The sequence below is a fragment of the Cloeon dipterum genome, chromosome 4 (genome assembly GCF_949628265.1).
Source record: "Cloeon dipterum chromosome 4, ieCloDipt1.1, whole genome shotgun sequence".
Taxonomy (NCBI): domain Eukaryota; kingdom Metazoa; phylum Arthropoda; class Insecta; order Ephemeroptera; family Baetidae; genus Cloeon; species Cloeon dipterum.
In genome coordinates, this window is record NC_088789.1 from 19,469,247 (window position 1) to 19,492,669 (window position 23,423).

Here is a 23,423-nt window from a genome sequence, read left to right on the forward strand (position 1 = left end):
ACGAGGACGAGGATAGAAAAAACGTAATGCGCACCAGTAAAGGTATGGTTTCTCCCTCTCGATGTTCACCGAGTTGATTGGATCCAGTCTGAACCAAGTGGTGAAGGTGAAACCGTTCTCGTAAGGCCAGCGCGCGAGAGGGGGAAGGACGATCGCCTGCGAAGCACCACGCACTTGATTAATCCACACTCGCCGGCAACTGCGACTCGAGCTTACCGATCCTTTGCGACCTGGGAAACTGAAAAAGACATCTGGGCCCGTCCTGTGCGGCATTTGTCGTAGGACGTTGAGCAGCTTTGCGGAGTGTCTCGGCTGCAAGCGAAATGGACATGCGTGAAATTATCGTTGTTAACTGATTCTCACAGATTTAATTACATTTTTCCGGGAGATTTGTTAAATACCTTATAATAATGAAATTTAAAATTGCTCAAATTTCTCTTAGGTTTGTGTGATCTAGTAAACAAAATCAGTAAGCACAATATTGACTCAGTCTTGAAGTCATTTTACTAGAAAAAATGTCGACGTAAAATACTCTATATTTTAAAGTGAATTTAAAGTGGATTTAAATTTCTTATTCAGGTTATTTAAATGTTCAACATTAAAAAATTCTTGGTCTCAAAAGCTCTGGACAAAACAGAACAATTTACACCGGAGAGGTCTATTTCTCAACGTTAATTGGTTTAAAAAGTAACAAACCTGTGCAAATAAAAAATCACCAGTTTAAACGTTAAAAGTTCTGGGCCGTTTTTGTAATTTATGTTAATTAAGTCTTGGGCTCCTGATGTAGAACACAGAATGCTATATTATAATTAAATTGGGAAAGGGTTACGTATCCCTATGAATCCTGAAATTTTCTTAAAATTATAACCAATTGCAAACTAATGAGGTTTCCTCGGTTTTCGTGCCTCTCAAAAGCAATTTTAAATTAAATTTGTTAAATAATATTTAAAGACTCTAGCATTTTTCTTCCTCGAGAAAAGGTGGCTATTATATTTTCTGCTCGACTAGAAAAAAAATCAAAGCCTTCGGTAAATTTTCCTTTATGCGGCTCCTCCAAAGTTGTTACGAACTTGAAAGTGTGAAAAGGACAGTGAAAATATATAATTAACGGAAATTCGAGCAGAGTGGCTTTCGAAGTGGCAGCGGGGGAAAAAGTTAGCGAAGAAGCGTGTAATTAACTCACCCATTTGCCGTTAGCTGCCTTCATGGCACCGAACAGCAATTTGAGCTCTTTCACGGTGATGCTGTAGCTGGCCAAAACGCCGAGCATTTCAATCAGCAGATCTGAAACAGCGAGACTTGTTAAAACAACACAACACGCGCCTTAATTGGATTCGCTGTTATAAGAGACCCTCGACCTCAGAGTTCAATTAACCGCGGCATCGGGACCAGAATAGCAGACAGTTAATTACGTTTCCTATCTCGCGCAACATTGCACTGGTAATGAAAACCACGGTGAATTATTGAGAAACTTTAATCGCTACGTTCGAGCAGCAGAAATATCATGCATTCAGCGAGGTAAGGGAGGAAAAATGGTGCTTTGTTAAAGATTCATAAAGAGCTTTTATAGGATTTATACAACAGGAGCAGTTAATTATTTCTTGTTCATTCCTTCTTTGCAGCACATTCAATCGGAAGATTTTTTTGCATTATTAATTGCGATTTTTAATGAGAAATCCTGAAAAAATAAATTTATGGACTTCTTGATGTTTCCTTGTTCCCGAAATATATTTATTATTATTATTTTTTAAACTGACACACAGAGGCTATTTTGATAAAAAAAATATAAACTGTATTTTTTCTCAGATTTCCGTTATTGTCGGTCCAGGTTTCTCCAAAGCTGTTTTTCCGAAAAAATTAGTAAATAAATACACAGATTTTTCCAGATGATAGGATTTTTACCAAAATTTATTGCAAAATCACACAAAATTTGAAAGGCTTAAATCTTAGAGAGGTCAGATTTTTATAATCAACGCAAATTTGTTCATTATCATTACATTTCATTAAATTAAATTGAATTAAATCGAATTTTTTTAAATTATACGTTAAACTTTAGTCTCCCTGAATTACTGGAAAGGCAAATAAATTATTTAAATTTGGTAGTTTGGACAGTGACTAAGTTCTAAAAATAAAACTAGGCACACAAAAGGGCTTGCGAAATTCCTACTATCATTGGTTTTGAAATGCAGCATAGAGTTTGTCGGGGATGATACCACAACAAAGCAAAGATGGAGGATGAGGGTCTGCGAATTAATCATAGTTTTGATTGCGAAAGGCAAAATTTACATTCAATAAACTAACAGAATTTGCGGCGTGTCCAGTGTAATTGGCGAAACCGAGAGGGTTTGGATGTTTGCGGTGGAATGACGGGGCCCTATGGCCATTGTAAATGCGCTGCCAAAAGCGTCTCTTATCTCGAGCACCGGAGCACGAGGGGGGAAATAAATCTAATTAAAGGCCGGCCTGTTGATTGCAATACAAGTGTTGATAACAATCGGCTGCGTGGGCAGCCCTAGCCCTCTCTCCCACTCACTCACTCGCCCAAGAGAGAGATTAGAACGCAGCGGGAGAGAAACACATTGTTGTGCATTCCTGCCGCGCAAAAAGTTTGCGGAATCCGTTCGTGAGGTACGCCGCGTGGGTGCTAATTTCGGGTCGCAACAGCTGATTGGAAATCGATCGCCATCGCCACCCACGCCCCGCGTCACCACAGCCCCGAGTTCAAAGTAATCACAATCAGCAGCCACGACCTCTTTAGGCAAATAAGGAAAAGAAAAGAGCGCACGACGCCAATCGGCACTGTTCGAGTAATTTTATCTTCAAATGGGCCGCGGCTCCTTTGATCATTTTGCCACTTTGATTTAGGCGTCCCTGGAATTGCATGCTGTTAAGAAATGCCTAGGGGTAAAAATTTTCAAGAAAAGAAACTTTTTTTTCAAGAAAAGAAAATGTATGCTTTTACGAATGGTTGAAACGAAGTTGTCAGTTTGAATTAAATGAGATGAACCTCAATCGACCACAGTGACAAATTTAAAATTTGAAATAAATTTTACAGTGATAGAAACTTTTAAACCCCATCAAATTATCGGCTGCAATTATTACACTGGAGTTTTAAGCATGGAAAAATAATTTCCTATACGATAAGTTTAATTTTAACGACATTTTATTCATATTGTAGACGGAAAGGGGTGGCAAAATTTCACTCCAAACGGCTTCTTTGACTACAAACGCGTGAGTCTAGTTATCCATTCGTCGGGGTGGAGAAGTTAGTTTTGAGCGGGTGGCCGCAACTGGCGGGCGGGTTCACCGCAGTCGCTCGCTTTTTCCTACCCTCGAAGGCGTACAAACAGTGTGAGTCTCACCTGCGACCACGGTTTCGGCACGACTCAGCCGGATCAGCACGTGCTCGATTAGTCCGACGTCGGTGCACGCCTGAAGGTTGCGCACGCTCTTGCGCAGGATGGCGATGAACACGCTCCAGATCTCAGCCTGTAACACACAAACACACACATAAAGTTACGAGTTTTGGGCCAAACGGACAGAAAGAGAGGGACAAATATTAATGCCGCTGCGCCGAGCGAGTTTGATTAATCAAAGCTAGCTTCTCGTTATTATTCCGGCCAAATATTTGCGCTCGCTTCGCAATTACCGGCAAGTCTCGGCGTCTCCGGCAGCCAGCCAGTCAGCCATGCATTTTCAAAGTTTTATTTCGACCGGCAGACTTCTTGCTGTTAGCATTAAAATGGAAAGCGTGTACCCCGGCGCCGCTTCCAACTTATTAATTTAATTTGAATTAATTAGCCCGGAGGCACGTTGGTGCGAGTTACAGTGTCACCAGAGCTGACACACTTACCCGGAAAAGTGTCGCTCGCTTTTATGTCAAGTTGAGAATAAATTGAGCCAAGCTTAAACATCAATTTCCAGTTCTAAAATTTGACTACAGGTTAGCATTATATGTTGATGATTTCTGCACCAAGCTTGCACAGTCTTGGTATTATATATAATTTGAATTTGGAGCAATTGGAGGATTAAGCTCAATCAGTCTTTTGCCATATTTGGCGTTCGTTCAATGACAAAAGAACTATCAAAATATTTCAAACGCAATAATTTAGAGATTTTAAGCTTTATCCACAAAACATAAAATGAAATCACTCAGAGGACGTTTTCCTCTACACTTTTTATATTTTGAAGCGTTAAAATTGTAACTAGGAATGTGAAATGATGTTTTTTGGACCGTCAAATGAGCACTCGAAACTCGAATCACGAGTTTGTAAGTTTTTTGACGTATTTTGAAATAGATTTTATGTATCTACATAAACAACAAATCGATCAACTTATCAGGATTTTAGCTGAAAGTCTCGGTAAAACCGTCAATTTTCTTCAGAGAATTCTGCAAACGTTGCTTCAATATCAAAAATTAAAAAAGGCCAATGTTCGAACAGCAAACTCGAAGCAAGTGATTATTTATCGTTTTGTGTGAAAAGAAACACGCGTAATATTACTTGGTAACATAAATAAAATTTAAACCGTTCAATAACTGTTTGTTTGACCTATTATGGAGAAACAAACAGAATAGAATTAACTGATTATCTACCAAAATTGAATATTTTCCTAATTTAACATACTATACCACTTTTGGGTGACCTCTGGATTAAAATAAATGACTATTTTGAGTAAAAATCGATTATTTCTGCACATCGTCCGTCCCTCAGAATAACAAGCGAGTTGTTAGAAAAAATCATAAAAGCTGCTTTAGAGGAAGAGCAGTGTTATTACTAACAAATCCTGAGTCTTTACAGGATCAAAACTACAAGAACTTCATGATTAACTTTAAACATAAAAAACCCCATCTTGATGTAATCGAACAACAAAATTTATGGGCTCTAGGCCTTAAATATCGACCCAACAAAACTTTATGTGAGCTTTTGCGAGCCTGCTCTTTACGTTTTATCGGTGTTTTTCTAATAAAATATCATGAGATCGTTTTGCAATTTCAGAACGGAGGAAAAAAGTCAGAAATTACAAGCTGACAAATTTATTTTTAAAATAAGGTAAAATGTGTCGGGAAAAACCGGAGATGAAAGAAACTATCCTGAGAAACCAGAGAAGACTGGCTTTTTGCCGTGCTGAGAATATTTCTCAAAACTCTCAACCCTTTGTTAAAAAATAGAGAGAGAGAACTTGGGCCGTTCCAGCTCGCAAACAAAATGCAAACTTCTTGCTCGAGTGCTGTGAAAACTTTTGTTTATTCCGTATAAATCAGCTGGCAAGCGGGGCCGTGCACCGGTTGATTCCATAAATTGCGTGGCCGGCCAAGTTTCGTGGAGGAGCAGTGCAAAATAATCCGTGGTGCGCGCGGGGCCGGAATCACTCTAGTTAATTAAGTCGGCGCGCAGCAGCGGCGGCGGCAGAAGCGAAATTCGATTGAGCTGCGTTGAGTGAGCGGAGAAAGAGAAAGAGAAAGAGAGAGATAGATAGATAGATAGAGAGAGAGAGAGAGAGAGAGAGAGAGAGAGAGAGAGAGAGAGAGAGAGAGAGAGAGAGCCTGCCCGCCCACGCTTCTTGGACCAAATTATATATACGCGCGCGCGATGAAATTTTATGCCCGGTCATGTTCGAACGTGGCGAAGGAGGCAAACACGCGCTGCCTGCCCGGCTGATTTGCTGCGCGTAGAGCACTAATGGGCCGGGGGTTGCTACCCCCGATTAAATAGAAAAAAATCGCTCATGGCGGAAAAGAAAGAATGAACGGGAGAAATGACGGCCGAACGGTAAAAAATTACGAGCCCCAATGGCGGAAAGAAGCGGAAATAAGAAGTTGGGCGCCGCGAGCGATTTCGGCAGAGCGGCAGCCAGCCCGCCGATATTTCACTGCATCACCGGCGGGACAGACGGTTTTCTCTTTTTGTGGCGAATTGCATTAGTCTCAACGACGGAAACTGGGGTATTTCAGAAACAGTTTTTGTTCCTGCAGAGAGCAGATTTTTAATTTAAATGAGAACTTAATTTGGTGGAAAATCAAATGGATCGGAAGAGGTTTTTCTCATTTTGGAAGGTTGTCGAGAAGTCAAAAATATCAAACATGAAAAAAATAAAGATAAATAAGGAACACTGGTTGGGGAGGTTTTGACAGAAAAAGACGCCTTTATTTAGTCGATTTTTACTCATCTTTGTGAAGCTATTTTTATCATTTAAATGGAAACAAAGGCCAAAATGAACTACCCCGAACTCTTTTTACCAGCGAATTTTTTTAACGTAAAAGCTGATCTTATTTTCAACGACGAAAATTTCATAAAATTATGTGCTGCAAAAATTAAATTTAATAAACTCGCAATATTGTCACTCCAATTTCTCTCTTTAATTTCCTCTTCATTGGTTGATTTAAATATCTCTCCACGCCCGTGCACACGGACACAAAAAGGCGTATTATTATTGTACATTAACAAGGGCGTTGGGGCGAACAAAGGCGAGAAAATCGTCGGTCGCGTCTCCGCCCCGTCAATTACGTGATGAAATAGTTTTTGATGGCCGATTCAGCGCGAAACAAAAGAAAAGAAACTTTTGGCAGCGAATTTTTGCCCACCCCCTTCTGGATGTCCGGTATTTTGAGCGATGCTCGGGTCACGCACTATTGACGACCGTGCGGATCGATAATTGTTGCAAAGTTGGATGTCAACCTACGGCAGCCCCTCTTTTCGCGCTTTCTGCGGCTGCCTCGGCGAGGCCAACTGACGTGCCATTTGTTGATGAGGCGGCGAACACGAACACACGCCAGCCAGCCAGCCACCGAGCACCAAACTCGTTTATGGACGAAAGGAGTTCTCCTCATTTTTACGAACGGCGCGCTAAATCCATCGGGGACGTGATTGGGACGCCGATCGATTTTTGCAGGGAGATTTTCCCATTAGTGTTCTCGAGTCCTTTGCCTCCCGTGGGCACAGTTTTTCTCATTCATCAGCACTTTCTCTTTCTGTACAAAGGTGCGGCTCGGCAAAACTTTCTTTCCACCACTACAAGCCGGCTTTTCATGTCGAGTCGCAATTAAAATGAAGAGGCTTTGGGCAAATATTTGAAAATTACTTTTTGCTACTGCTGCGAAATTGAGACAGTTTAAAAATATGATTTTCATATTTCATTGTGGCAGAAAAGTTGTATTTTCAACCATTTTAAATTGATTATTTTGTCCAAAATATAAAAAAATGAATTTTTGTTAGTTTCCATAAATGAAACAAGGGAAAACATTTTCTCTAAAATAAAATTGGTAATTTTGACAAATTTAATTTAATGAATATTCAAAACGTGTCAGATACTTTTAGGACTGGAAACTTAGAAAAAATAGCCGATCATCAAATTTTAGAGCCCTACTTAACCCGTTCTCTTTGAGGTTTCCTGTATGAAATTTATGCGTCAAAAGTTGAAGCAGAAGAGTGGCATTTGGGTTTTCCACGTCACATTTTTCCCGCTTATTGGATTTTTCAGATTTTTCTACAGTCGTGCGCATATCGGAGATAAAATTGTGATAATATTCGCGGTAGGCTAGCAGTTGTTATCGACAAGCGCGACGGGAAAAGCGTATTACAAAAAGGGTTCCCTCTCTTGCCAAGATACCTTTTTCTGCTACACTGCCTCAAAAATTTATCCGGCATGTGGTGAGAATTTCTTTTTCGTCGCCAAAATAAAAATAGCGGCTGCTATACGAACGCGAAAACTCGATTCCAGACGCTTGTTATTGCTATTTTCCTCTGCTAACGGAGAGAAAAAAATAAACAAATAATGATGCAATAGCCACCGCATACATTTCCATGATTTTCTGGTTTTTCCCGCCGCGTAAAATAAACATTTTAGAGGCTACAAGCGGAAAAGAGGATGAGATGCTCTCATTATTATTCCATCTATATACCCAAACTAACACAACGATAAACATACAAAACCGAATTTTCGCTTTGGGGTCCGAAGCATTTCATCGTGGAATTTCACTCTGAGCGTGTTTCAAATTTGTGCTAGCCAACGGTTTTAAATTACGATGAATTAAATTGGAAAATTTAATGAATACCACGGTAACCACTTTTACAGGCTCTAACTATTAAATTTAAACTCCACGGCATCGATAAATTCAGAGGGGGATAGAAGTCTGGACCACGTTTGACGTAAAACATACAAAAGGCTTTTAGGAATTTTGTGTTTTAACTTGTCAGATAAAACAAATATTTTCAAATTTATTTAGCGTGAAAATCAATCAGGTATATTTACAAGTTTTAATTAACTGGTAGTATATACGCATTTTATTTAGAAACATTTCCTTTCGTAGTTTTTGTCAACCAATACTATGATCCAACTGGCACCGATATTTCTAACAAAAAGGGGTAAAGAGGGGGGGGGGTGAAATTGATGCTGTTCAAGCCTACTGAAAATATGAATGAGTTCAAGCCAAAGATTTCAGAGTACTGCTCTACTTTAAATTAGAAACATGGATTTTTATTGGCAGTAAAAAAATCAGTAATATCGGATAAAGAAAAATCTCAATTTTCTTTTCAAGAACAATTCTTAGAAATACACGAACCAACCAAAAGAATAAACAACGTTTTTGTGCTAGTTTCAGAGGAAGATAAATTAATTGAATCCCAAGCCCGCAGAGCGAATCAGGTTGCTATTCAACTTTGTGCTCTTTTAGAGAAGCGATTTCTTTGGCACATAAAAGAAATCGGCTCGACAGGATATTTAGCTTTGGAAACGAGCGAAATAATAAAGAAAAGCGGCGCGCGGTATATTGATATTGTTGGCGGCGGTTCCGGCCGGCTTTGCGACGGCGGATGCTTGCGCAAACGACTCAGGTAGGCGAAATCAATCACCGTCGACAGGCTGGGACAGGTTGTTGGACGAGGCGAGCCGGCATATTTGGCATATTTATTGCCTGCGCCGCTGCATCAGCCGATAAGCGCGCGCGAAATTGCGTGTACACGTAGAGAGAGCGAGCGGGAAAGTCCCTCGGCTCGCGCATATTTCAACGCGAGATAGGCGGGCGAGCGAAGATTTTAAAAGGTGTGTGGCGCGGGGGTGGCTTTTGTCGCTCCCGCGATGGATTTTATGTGTTTTTCCCGGCGGCAGGCCTAACACCTTTCCGTGCTAAACCTCCGACGCTGTAAAATATCACGCCACCTTTGCCCCGAGACGCACACAAAGACTGGGAACGGGGTCGCCGCAAACGCCACGAAAAGGGAGGATGTGGAGGTAAGCGCGCCGGATTTGTCTCGGTCCGTGTCACGACAGCGACGTGTGTATTTGGCAAATAAAAATACTCAAGCAAATTAATTGTGGTTTTGCTGCGAATCCTTTTTATTTCCGGCGGTTTGTTTGTTTCATTCCTTTTTTCCTTCTCTCGCTCATGAAACATTTTATTGATTTTTGGTTGAAAGGAGACTTTTTAGAAATAAAACACAATCCAATTTTCAGCCATCAATTCAATACGAGTTTATTAGATTATAAACTTTTTTAAATCAGTTCTCTGCAAAACCAGTAAATAGATCAATGCAAATCAATAAACAGCTTTACTGGAAGCAGAACAATGATTTTGAGCCGAAAAATACATTTTTGGCACTGTTAAAGGGTACGGCTGAATGTCAGTCAGACCCAAAAATATGTATCAGATTTAGAACACGGCTGATGCGCAGTAGTGTTCTAATCAAATTAGTTTTTTCGGGGAAAGCTCTCCCTGCAGACATATGATATTTTTCGAGCGACTTTTACGGCTTACTTTTAAGCAACACGAAAAATACAGCCTAGCGGAAGCTGAAATCATTCGTTTTTCTCTGATGAAATTCCAGCAAAAAATCCTCAAACCGTGAATTGAGAGAAACTCGGCTATGAATTCTTCAGAGTAGTTCCGTCTTTATATTTTTTCCCATACATACAAATCAGAGCTTAATCAAATTTTTTATTAACATCCCTGCTTGTTTTTTTTTAATTATTTTTATACTGGCCGTCCTATCTTTTAAAAGTTTCTTATTTTATTTAGAGATGTATTACCCCATGAAACTTCTTGTTTTTAAACATTTATTTAACTCGTGATTTCAATACTGTTAAAGGGAAAATAATTTTGCGGCTGATATCCAATAAAATTTCACGGAGCTAGTGTTGCTTTAATAAAATCAATAAAACTCGACTGAGCCAGTTTACTTGGCAAATGTCCAGAGTACTGAGGAAAATGCAGTCCGATACTTCCCCTCGCTCCTGCAGCTTTCGTACTTTTCTAATTCGGCGACTAAAAGAGGATCCCCGTGCATTTAACGGCTTCCGCGAGTGTACGTTTTACGAGTGGAATTTACTCCTCCGCATCGTGAAAAAGTGGCAGCGAAATTTATTTACACCGGACGGAGAGAGAGTTGTTTCGCAGGAAGAGCGCACGGAACGAGCGTGCACTCGCATGCATAATTGCGCCTCGGCCTCACCCTCAGCCCCCAACCCCCTCTACGGCCCACTTGCACAGTGAGGCATGGAGCGATTTGCATATTGGAGGAGACAAACACGTCGTTTTAATCACGCACATGCAGATGAACACGTCGCGTAATGCAAATGTTACTTCGCCGACGGATCGGAAAAGACAATTTGTGCAAATATTGCGATCGTTAGAAAACGCAGATGGCGGAAAACATGTTGAAATTATTTTAGATGGATATTAGCTGAAAAATAATTTTAACCTAAATGTGCTTTGAAAATTTGGAACGAGCTTAAATTTCTGAGAAACTGAGCTAAACACGTTGCATATTATGTTAATCAAGCGGCGAGCATTGCTTCCTTCTTGAAAACTGTAATATTTTCGCCAGAAGGGAAAGGCGAGAAAAATCGAAAACGCAAGTGACAGCCGTTAATTTTTGTATAAAATTTGCTGAAATCTGCTGAAATTAATACAAATAGCTATGCAATAAAAAGAAGGGAAATCAAGCAAAACTGAAGTTTAGAAAGAACCTTTTTTATTAAGAACAAGGATATTTTCAGCCACAACTTAAATCTCGACTCCCTGGAGCAATGATGACGTCACATTGCATTGACCGGTCTCCCAACCTAATTTTCATCTAGTGCTTGCTCCACAATAATTTTTTTTTTTGCTTAAAGAGCTTAATTAAATTTACAAGCGTCAACGGCTGGCATGAAAATTAATTCCTCATGCAGTGGATTTTGGTGGTGAACAAATTTAAGCATGAAGACGTTCCACGGCCTGCCTTGTTTTTTTTCAAGAGCCGAAATTAGCATTCCTCGCGCGTCTCCGAGAAGATCCTCCGAGTTCCCAAATTGGAAACGGTGAGGGGAGGCGATAAAAAATAGTCAACTCGGGACTGCAGCTGCGAAAAGCAAGATGGTGCCGCGCCTCTCGGCTTCTCCGCGGGCGCGGAATGCGTGATTAAAATGTAATTGAATCCACGCGCGCGCACCGAGTTTTTAATTAAATATGACATCTCGCTGCTTTAACCAAATTAAAGCCGCGTGCAGAGGAAGCTTTTGACGAGTGGGCGAGCCGAGGGACGCCAGTGGTTCGCGCAGGTATACGCACTCGCACACACACACACATGCGTCAGTTTGCCACTCTCGGGACTGGAAGTCTCGTCGTCTGCTGAAAGGGCCCGGATGGATGCTCATCTTTTGTGTGCAATTTGCCCGGCGCGCTACGCGAGACAAAAGCGTGCGCTGTTTATTTTTCATTTGACCCTTTTGCTCGCAAAAACCCTCTTTTCCGCTCGCACGGCGCCTGCCCCTGCCATAATTCATAGAGCCCGGCTCTTGTTTTGTGTTTTTTTTTTCAACAAAATATTTTTTCAATTTTCCCGTTGTGGTAGTCGACAACTTTTTCCTCGCTAGCTCGCTCCGCCGATTTTTAAATAAAATTAAAGCGAGACGCGAGGAGTGTACATTTGCTGGCAGGCGTTCGTTGGCTATGCAACCAGCTCGTCCTACGTGACCGGCAAAATGCCTACGCTGTCCCTGCAGCGTTGTTGTCCCTGCTAATCAGATTACTCCGTGCCCGAGCAACAGCGCCGCATTTGCATCTAGAATTAATTATTTTACATCCATTTCGAAAATGAATGACGCCTTTGCGCTGCCCATTAACACGCCCGCGGGAGCAATTTTTGTAATGACGCCATCAGCGAGAGGCAGCAAATCTGCACTTTGGCACTCTAAACACGTTGCTTGCTACGACAAAAGATGAACTCAAAAATCCTCTCAACTCGTTCATTTAGATTTATTTAATTTTAGAAAACCGATCCAATAATCATTTTGGCTAAAAACCCCACAAAAAATTAAATTGTGAGGAACTTTTTCTGATGCGAAACATAATTATTCATTTTTCTTCGGACATTAAGCCAATTTTGAAGTTATTAAACCAATATTTTTGCAGTTTAAAACGAATTCAAGAGTGGTTTACTGCATGGTACAAGCTCAATTGATTATTCCAGGATAATAATGCTCAGAAAAAAAGAGTTGACCGTCTTAAATTCACAGCCATACAAATTAGCATAAATATTTGTCTGTATTTTTTGACCAGCTCATTTTATTCATCTAATCATCTCTTTGAAATAACGGGCAGCGTCTGAAAATGTACACTTTCTAGAACGTCTCCTCACCGCGCGCTATCTTTTGCACAAAAACGCGTGCACGTCGTCGACCCGGCCCCAAGTTCTCTCTTTTGTGCGAGAATTGACACATCTCGAGTCGCTAAGCAGATTTATGCGATGGTCAAGTGCGTCAAGGAGCAGCGAGCGACGGTTTTGTGTGTTTTCAGGACTCACGCAGCCCTCCTTTCATTCTTTCCCCAGTTTCGGCGCAGCTGTTTTATAAACAGAACGAGTGGCGCAGCCGTTCTCTCATTCAGCGCGTCGTAACATGGCGCTCTCAAAATATTTGCTCATCATCAAGACGAGGAGAGGGCCTCTGAAAAAGGAGAGAAGACATTTCGCCAGCCACGATTCATATCTCGCCCGCGCGCTATTTTTTCTCGCCGCGCTCCAACAGCTGTTCTTTTATACATTTGCGAGCCGGTTTGACGGATTGTTTGCCTTCAATCGTATCTCCGTCGCCCGCGCCGCCGCGTGCTTTTGACAACGCGCATACAAACACACGACTTGCCTGTTTATTTCGTTCTCCATTAGAACCGGAAAAATGTTAGCCGGATTTGTTGGCATGTCTGAAAAGCAGATTTGTGCATGGCTGCCTGATTTGTTTGCCCGGAGACGGATGTCAAACGCATAAATAATTTTCATGCAGGATAAATTGATATTATTGGGCTGAATAATGGCGCCAACGTACATCTGCATTTTACTTCTTGTGAGTAAAATCAAGATTAAAGTGATTTATGAAAAAAATATAGAATTTTGACAATGAGGTGCTATAAAATAGGGGCTGCAATTCTTTCATACTTACATCCCACGCACATAATGTTATTCGTAAAATAATTTTAATTTAAAAATAAAGGTTTAAGACAGCTGAGCTAAAACCGAAACTTAAACTGTTACAATAAGAAATAAAATACAATAAGAAATAAATGTTGCAGTATTTTAGCCCTTTCAACTGTTTCTTCAGAATATTTAGTTGGAAATAAATATCAAGTATTCCATATCCTGAAGCTCATGTAAAATTCATCGTGCGTTACCTTCAGAAAATATTTGTGCAGCTGAAATGAGCGTTTGTTCACTGGGAATTCCGCTGTTAAAAGCCTTCTTTCTCCATGCCATAGCAAGCAAATAAAACCAAGTTTGAATAATTGAGTGGCTCTCGATTGACAAAAAGCGGGTAAGCTCTATACAAACCTCGTCATGATCATTATTTTTTTTCTCGGAAGTCAATATTGTGCCCGAGAAGCTATAAATAGCTGCACAAGAGGCACTTTGCCGTGCCGAGAGACCAGTTTTATTTCCGGAGACGCATTATCGCGTAACGTGATTTCCCTGCGACGCCATTTTTAATCTGGTTTGCGCCGAGGATAATTAGTTTCCCTTTTCCATTACGGGGGTGTCTCGTTTCTTTAGCTCGTAGAAAGGCATAAACCGCAATAAGTTCATCTGAGCGACAATGGCAAACCCGTCGACCCTGCTCTGTGTGTGTTCTGCTCTCGGCGGCGAGCGTGCTGATTTTCGTGCACATGATTTAATTACGGCAGCAGCAGCGGCAGTCCTCCATCCATCGCATGTATAAATAGCGCAAGATAAAGTGGCAAGGTAGCGAGGAGCGGCACAATAAGGCTCAGAAGTTATACATTAGCTCTGGCTTTAATCTAATAGCTCGCACACGGGGAGGAAGCGAAAGTTGCTTGCTCTCTCTACCAGATGCGAGCGAGCGAGCGAGAGCACTCAGCCTCCCTGCTCCGCTGGTGCTGGTGCTGCTGCAGCAGCAGCAGCCACTCACTCGCTTATCGAGCAAGCGAAACACGTAGCTCGCCGAATTTAACCTTGCGCTCCGCGGGCCGTTATCTTGGCGTTACGTTTAAATTATTGATGCCACTCGTAATTTCGGGCCCCAGCCGGCTCCAGATTGGTGCGAGAGCACGCCCAAATGAAATTTGTCCCCGCGTATATACGCTGCTCGGCGGGAATTTGTAGCCTGGCTTGGCTGATAGGGAAAAATTGAAATTGCTGTGCGAGCTGCTGATGTGGAAAAATCCTGAATTTAATGGAATAAAAACAATCCGAGCTGTATGTATGCTATGAAAATATTATCACAGGGAAACGTTGTAGCCAAAAATGCACAAAGCACGCATCAAGTATTACGTTCGGCCACGCAGCAATGGCTGTGATTTGGGTTGTGTAGGAAAATACAATACATCATTGTTGTAGCAAAACAATTAAATATGAAAATGCAAAGCATTAGGAATACATAGTCGATTGAAATTAAGGAGATTATTGTTTTAAACAATGCAAACTAAGATCAAACCTTATACCTAGTTGTAAACTTTCAGTGTTTATTAAATTAATTTAGATAAACAATGCTCAGATCAACTCTATTATCGAGCATTCTGATTGGTTGTTGACCAGTGTGCACAATTGGGTGAGTTTTGAAGGCTCTTATTATGCTTGATACGCGATAAAAAGAAATGAACTTATACATATTTGGTACGATTTGCAAAAGGTCTTTCATTTCTAGACTTAAAAGCTGTTTTTTAATATGTTAATGTCACTTAAAAATTAATAAAAAACATAAAATAAAACTAAATACGTCAAGCAGTTAATGCGAGGACGCCCAAAATAAAAAAAACAAGTTGCATATTTTGGAAGATCTTCATGATAATTTTAAATACATACGATAAAAAGTAATTTTTTAATTCAATTGGTTCTTTTTAGGTTTAACTCTTCCTAAAAAATAAAAACGCTCTGTTTAATTGTGGCCCATATATGAGCCTGCAGGTATCTAGCTTGTCTAATTTCTTATTAATTGGAAGTCCTTCGACTAAAAAAGGAAGAATATTTGTTGTTTAGTAGATTAAACATCACAAACAAGAAATTTGCGAGGGCGAGGGTAGATGAATGTATTTTCATCATTATTCACGGCAGCGGAGGCTAAAGAGGCATATTTTGCGAGGACCGCCGGTTAATAGAGCCCGACACTCTAAGCCCGAATTACGAATTTCGCGCGTGTTCAACACGGAAAGTCCCCCGTTGCATTATTAAGATTAAAAGTCGTGCACGCGCGCAGTTGTTGCGGGCAGGCGGGGGCGAGTGCGGCTTCGAGGGGAAAGAGGGCTTTTTATTGTCCGTGTTATTACCGTGGGCAGCAGCTCTTCCTCTCTCTCCTTTAGCACGCAGAGCAGAGAGAGGGAACACATACATGAACACCCAGCCAGAGCAGAGAGATGCAAATTTGCCGCTCGAGCGGCCGAGTAATAAAGGAGTTAGTAGTTGGAAAACAAACTAACGCCGCCAACGAATGGCTGGCGCGCCGAGAAAATTAAGCGATAATTTCGTAGTGCCACGACGGCTGGCAAAAGGCAAACACAACAGCTAGTCGTCAAGTCGTTACCAGACGAAGCTGCTGCTCTTGCGTCGCTGCTGCTTTTTGCTCCCCGCCGATACTCTCTCGACAAGTGTCTTGCTCCATATTCTCTTTCATCTTTCACGCCTCTAGATTGAACTGATTGCGTTTCGATGCGAGTTTGGCGGAGGCGATATTAATGAGTTCGCGACGCGAAAAGTGATTGATCAAAAAGAGCGAGACGGAAATAAAAAGCAGGGGGAATTTATCAACATTCTCTCCATACTTCCTCGAATGAAGCAGAGACATTCCTTTCAAAGGGTAGAAATCTTTGAAGTGAAGAGAAGAAACATTAGTAGATCTGACATTATTTCAGCAATAGTACCGAAAAATTCGCTGATTTTTTTGTCGATTTAGACAATTTACAAAGGTTTGAATGGGTTCAATTAAAATTGCATGATTTGTGCTCAGTAGATAATCCCGCAAAAGATAAGGAAAAAAATGGCCAATCGTCTATTTGGACATTGCGTATGCTTGCCAGTAAGGAAATTCTCAAATTTAAAGTATTGATGCTGAAGCAAATCGGAGGAAAGCGATTTCTATGTCGCTAAATTGCTTTACGCCCGTCAATAGCACTCTAACGAGTTTAAGCCCATAATGTCAGTCGCCAATTTCCATCCGTGCACGATCATTTTGCAAATTTCCAGCTTTCAGGCATTAATGAAATTCTCTTTTCCATTCAAAGAGCTGTGAGTCGGTCGCCCGTGAAATTGGAAACGGTAATCAAATTTCGCTCGAAAATTAGAGTTAGCGCAACTCGCGTGAATCAATGTCGACGTCCATAATTAGAGAAGAGGTAAATAATCATATACAATTTTTATTATAAAGGTAAACTTCAATACGTTGAATTTATTGAAAAAACAAATTTAAAAATTATCAAAGGATGACATTAATTAAAGCTATTGCTTCAAATAAAAAATTGCACGCATCATTTGGAGTTTTTCTTCATTACTGGTTTTCATAATTTTTCCCATTCGAGTTTTTTTTCATTTATTGATTGCACTTTAAAATATTATTTCCACTCTGAAAAATGTTTATAAAAAACAACCTAATTTTCAAATAATATTTTTTTTAACAAATAACGAAATTTACATAGAAGTTTCATCAAAATGAAAAGCTAGAAGATTTTATCAGCTTTTTGCCCAACAGTAGGATTTTTAATTCCATCCGATTTTCCAGCATTGGATACCAAAATACTGCAAAACTTAATTAGAAACAAGATTTTCACATTAATGCCCAAACAAGTGTGTATTTCTGTTGGTTATACGACAACCTTATTCCGCCCATACAATTAAAACTTGATATTTTAGATTGGAAGTTCAATGCTGCGTTGATAACTCTGGAACGTGAAAAGTCAATAGAAACGCAACTAGCGAGGTGAAAAAAGTTCCAGCGCAATTTGTGCTTTGACATATCTGGTAAAAAGGATCTAATAATATCGTCCGCCATCACTGCTGCACATAAACGCTGTCAGGCGTAACCGGAGTTGCAAAGCGGCTTACTTTGTATCAAAAGTTCCTCGAGCATTCAATGCGAAGAATCAAGCCTGAGCAGAAAACGAACAAACCTCTTGTCGCAAAAGCGACACGCGTTTCAATCTAGCACTGCCTGACTCATGACGAATTGCGATTCATGCTGACACGGGAGTAGTTAAACAGCGAGAACACCCAATCATTCCTTCCGCGATGACTTTATAGGACTGCAATATATATTTATTGCACGTGAACTCTATGTTAAAATTAGAATTTTCGCTAGACGTTTTATGATGAAAGTTCTACGAAATTGTTAATTTGTTTTTAAACCTGACAATTATAAGATAATTTCAAAATTTTACTTAAGCTTTGGGCCAAATAAATAAACTAAGGGATGACTCATTTAGGATGAAGTCCCGCCCTGCGGTAGAGAATAATCGAATCTCGATACTCAAAGGGTTGACCGATGCAAAGGAAGAGCCGTCGCCATGACGACGCGTTGGCGTACATTCCGCTGCAATTAGGCCGTCCTCTTTGCGTAGCCGCATCGCAGCAAATTGCTCGGTGCACGAGCCTTGATTAGCACGTTTGCTTGGGCGGTACGTTTGATGCGATTTGCATCGCATGGTATGCATGCGCATCGATTATTCGACGCGTTGCTACTTGCTCCGTTTGGATCCACCTTACTGCATTCGTGCTCTTTTTCAATTCAATTAGATCATGCACAATTACGGGTGCTTGAATTCTATATTGCGCAGCGCAGAGCTCATATTGCAGGTTGAATGATTCATATAACGACTCTTCTTGACGGAGAAATGTTAATATACCCTCGCACTCGATATTCTTCAACTGAAGATGCTACTGATTGTTAGTGAATCTAGAATAACTGAACGACTATTTAATTGAAATATGGAAATTTCTCCTTCCAGACTGGGAATTTTTCTCCAATTGTTTAAACATACTTTTCATAAATCGTGGGCAAAAAACATCAACAAATATTAATATTTAGGCTGTCAAAAAATGGTTTTTATATTTAAGTGAAGTAATTCATACAAAATAGGTGGGAATTTTGGTTCAGTTTTAAAGAAAACCAGAAAATTAATTGAGCTGTCTTTGGGAGTGATGCGATTTGAATTTGCACAAAGGAAGGGGACCAATTTGTCTGCGCGAACCAGAACTAACGCACACACTTTACCCGCATTCTGCGGTTTCGACAGCTTCCTGTAAAATTAATCGGTACGGAGATGAATTCCCCGACGCAAAAGGGTTGATCTAAATGACGGCTCGCCCGATCCACATCTGAAAGCATTAAACGACTGGTTTTGCGGCTGGATGCGAGAGGTGCCACATTATTAATCACTGCGGGGCACAACGGGGTGCGTTGAATTGATGCGAATTCTGCTCAGTTTTAAGCGTCGTCCCTGCGGGCGACGGTTGGCAGAGCGAGCGGGAGAACGGGCTTCTCGTCTTTTCATTTTGCCGGCCGATTAAGGGGCTAAATGCAAATTAATCTACACGCACGCTCTCGGCGGCTACACGAGCTGCCAACCGACCCACCCCGTCATTATTATCAACTTGGAAAGAGCTGGCGAGCGATATGAGAGCAGAGTGAGTGAGTGAGTGAGTGGAGAGAGAGCCAGCGCGTTTATCGCATCAAGTTGTCACCTCGTGAGGAGAAAATCCGGCCGACGACCAACTTTGCTTTTCATTCCGAAGCTCACCGCTTCTTCTTTCATTTCGGCCTCAAACCACCCGCTCTCTCCTTCTCTCTTTCTCTCTCGCTCTCTCTCTCTCTCTCTCTCTCTCTCTCTCTCTCTCTCTCTCTCTCTCTCTCTCTCTCTCTTGCTCGTTAAGCGGAGCAGAAAAATGGGCGGAATTAGTTTTAAGTACTGTCGGCGATATTTTATTTCACATAATCCCAGGACGCCATTCATTTTTGTACGTAATACGCTCGCCCGAGTTATGTAGTTTTCAAAACTCTCTCACTCGCTGCGCTAAATGGAGAGGAGGCGGCGGCGCACAATGAAATCTACATAGAGAAAAACGAGATAATTATAACTTTGCCTAACGCACCGACAACTTTTTATCTGCAGCCGGCGCTGTGTTTCACTCGGTGGCGGTGGCGGCAAACAAAATTTCCTTAATGGAAATCAGATAAGGAATCACAGCTTATTTGCAGGAAATTGCAAACAAGACGGCGCGAGCGCCTGCAGCGGCCAAATTTAATTTTTGCCCCCCGCCCTTGCTGGCGTCTCGGGGCTCGATCAGCCTTGCATGCTCCCCCGCCACTGCCGCCGCCTGCGTAATGCCGATCGTAAAATTCTCCGTCGACGTTGAGTGAACTTTATTGAACCTGTTGCTGAATTACTACAGCTCGCCGACCCTCCCCCGAATACTATTCAATTTTACTTGGAAAAGTAGTCAAGCTGGGACACACGTGACCCCGTTTTCGGGTAATTTAACACGCTAGTCAGGATTTTATCATTGCTAGGAGAAGTGAGGAACGTTACTTTTTCTGAATTAAGAGATTGAAATTGAATTTATGAAAGAATCGTAAAAATATTTTTCAACAAATTAGTCTCATATATTATATGATTATGTTTTTACAAATTTTAGAGCTCTTGGAAACAAAATAAAAATTGGCCAAAGGAAGTTTTCCACGATTCTCAGTTTTCGAGTCGTTTAAATCTCAAATCTCTTTCTACGGCTGCTAAGTTAAGTTGAAAATTGTTAGCTGCTTCAGATTATCTAATTACGTAAGGGGTACAAGTTTAGCATTCTAAATTATAACTCAGTGGCTATGAAAGCTCTGGAGCGAAAATCTTTGCAAATTCCAAAAGCTGGTATAATGTGAAATATTTAAGATATGCTGAAAACATTTTTCCTCTCCCCATTTTCCGGAAAATCCGTTCTAAAAAATGACTCGTATTTACCAGCAAGTTAATAACTTTGAAACAGCCAATATGAAATATTTTATGAATACTAACTTAGAAAAATAAAAACATTTCTTCAAACTGCTAAAGTTCTGCATGCAATATCCCGTAAATAATATTTTGTTGGCAAATTAAGGGAGTATCACGAACTTTTACCATGCTTTTCCAAATCATAAAAATCCCTTATTGTGTACGATAAATCTCACTGATAATTCTAAATAGATTGAAGAGATCAACATTTTTAAATTCAGAAATTTTAGCGATGTATAAAGTTCTACAAAATATCAGATTGAAATTAGATGAATTTTTGTTTGATTTTTCATGAGACGAACTGGTTGGTGGTTTGTTTTTTAAAATTCTGAAAAAAATGATTTTTTTCCTTAAACTGGTAACCGAAAAGAACAAAGCTTTTTTAACTATTTCTCTATTGATTGATAAGAAAGTCACAGCTTTCCAAGAAAATATATTTCAGCTTTTTGAAAAACGTTTTTATATGTTTTTTTTTGTGTAAGAGCAGCAACGAGTTCATCCTCTGACTTTCATCATATTGCGAGTCATGACGAACAACAGGAAATTGTATTTTCCATGCCTTGTCATCTGGCTCGAAGCGCAACTTTCCGCAACAAAGCATTTCAATAAATCTCCAATTTCCCAGCAGAAGCTGCTTGGGAGCCGTTGCCGTGTGAAATTATTTAAAAGCGCTTTCTGCAGAGAGCAGAGACAAAAAGCTGCTCGAATTCATTAAAAGTTGCGTCACATTGTGTTTGCTCTCGCGCGCTGGAGGAGAGCAAAATCCGATGTGCATTATTATTGTTTGTTTAGGCAAAGTTACTTGGAGGGCTCGACAGGAACTACTTGCTTGCTTGTTTAATCGCGCACAGCTCTCGCTCGCTCAGTCGATAAATTGTGTGGCAACTGTTTAATTCCCTGCAGGTGCGCGTCGCCGGCAACAAAAAGCACTCCAGGCCAGTCCTGCGTGCAAGAAGTTCAATCACATTGATAATTACACCCCGGCAAAACTTTTTGCTCCGGGCTTGTCCGGCAATTATGTTCGTCGGCAAAAAGCGTCGCTGTAGCGCCAGGGGTTGCAATTTTCTCAGACCGAAATTTGATCGGTCTTTAAAGGTAATTGATGTGCACCTCCAGTGCACGAGAATTTTGATTTTCATGCCACGTTACTACGTGCGATGCGCTGTGATACTATTAAATGACACACACAAACTCACAAAATCAGCGTTACTAGTGATAAATGCTGACCAAGTTTATCTATCTGGGAACCAACGTCATCTGTGCCACTCGTTTCAACACGTATTTACACATTTACAATGGGATTATGATATATCTATTTGATGAATTATTTACATGTCATGTATGTCAGAAGGATTAAATGTGGAATGAAAACACCATTAGTCGACAATATTTAAACAAAGAGCAAAAAAGGCCATACCTGACGCATTTTAAGAGCCACCCCTGTACATATTTGGCTTAAAAAAATAAAAGAGTATCTGAATCAGAAAGTGTACTTCCCAATTTAACATTATTTCAGTTATTTTTTAAAACTTCAATCCAGAACGGATTAAATGTGGTCCTGAAACGATTGATATTATTTGAAACACAGGTATGCATCTGAAATTAAAAGACTTAAGTGTCCTAGATTAGAAAAAAACTAAAATCAATAGAAATAACCGAGGCAGTTGATATCCTTTTTTCCTTATCTACAGAAAAAAAAATCAAATCAAACTTTGAGTTTAAAATGGATTTTAGACGATTTTTACAGTTTAAGACCGTTTAATGCATCGTTTGGAATGGTTCATGTGATATTCCTGTGGCGATTGCAAGATCAGGTAATCTAAAATATAAAGTTGATATTTTAGCACGATTCTCTCAAAATTCGAACGGACGATTGTTTCAACGTAGAAATAAAAAGCTTCCGTGGATAAGGTTCTAATTTTCTTTTTTATTTCTTAACATCTTTCTTCGTTGGAAAATCTTGGTGCCTAATCGACCCTGAGCGAGCGAAACTTTCCCTCCTCCCGGCGAAATCGAGCCGGTGCTCCTTTCTTAGGAAACTAATAAAAAATGATACATATTCGGCTCGACTTTTTCTCGCCCGCGGACTGAATTACGGCGCGGTGAATAAATTGGGCTGACGGGGGGCGCGGCACCACACTCTTGCAGTGGCGTTTAAGTCGGCCCAAATTGGTGGGCAGCTCCTGCTTCTCCCTCTCGAGGTAGTGCTGACTCGGATTTCAAGCTTCCTGGAATTAGATTGGCGCTTTGGGAGGATGTGTAAGCCGAAGAGAGCAGAGCATTCCACCCGAATTTATCGATTGCACCACTCGTAAATCACGCGAAAGGAAATGTGCCGGGCAATGAATTTGAAAAAGACTCTTTCAATTTATATAGCTTGCAAGTTTCAAATACACTCTAGCGGGAGAACTCACGAAGAAACTCTTAGGTTTTAGTTGGTGCAGTGAATTTATTTTACTCGTGTAGCTATACCCCCAGGTGTAAATCAAGTTCAGTAGTCGATTCGCAGGGGTTTCGAATTTTTAAAATCGAACCAATATTACTGTTATTGTAAATTTTGGTTTCTAGACGAGTAAAACAAAACCTTGGTCACTTTGCCTCGTCGAATATACTGTATAACTATTAAAATCATCAAGATTTAATAAAAGCACTTCAACGCATTTGATTAGTTACTTCATAGAAGCTCCAAAACTCGCTATAAACACTTTTTAGTTAAATAAATCACCTGGAAATCTTATTCGCATCTATGAACTGTAATTGAAATAAATAAATTCATCAAAAACTACAACTTACCATTATAAAGAAATCCTTTGCTAGAGAAAGATTCGATTTCAGAAATGGAATAGATTCGAATAAATTTAACCGCGTAAATATGAGTCCCAGCAACGCATTTACTGAAATTTACTCCCATAACCGTGAAAATTCAATTTATGTGATATTTACGCCACTGGCTGAAAATGTGTCGAATCTTCAAAAG

The 23,423-nt window shown here is 40.4% G+C and overlaps 1 protein-coding gene across 2 annotated transcripts in view; it reads right to left on the reverse strand.

The window, feature by feature from the left end:
* Window positions 1-23,423, reverse strand: part of rg (rugose) — a 162,693-nt gene that overhangs the window by 77,914 nt on the left and 61,356 nt on the right. For both annotated transcript variants that reach the window (XM_065491093.1, XM_065491092.1), the window contains exons 3-6: window positions 3,363-3,489; window positions 1,184-1,284; window positions 217-312; window positions 35-156 (exon numbers count right to left, since the gene is read on the reverse strand). In XM_065491093.1, coding sequence (XP_065347165.1) covers window positions 35-156; window positions 217-312; window positions 1,184-1,284; window positions 3,363-3,489 — 446 coding nt within the window. The remainder of the gene's footprint in view (window positions 1-34; window positions 157-216; window positions 313-1,183; window positions 1,285-3,362; window positions 3,490-23,423) is intronic.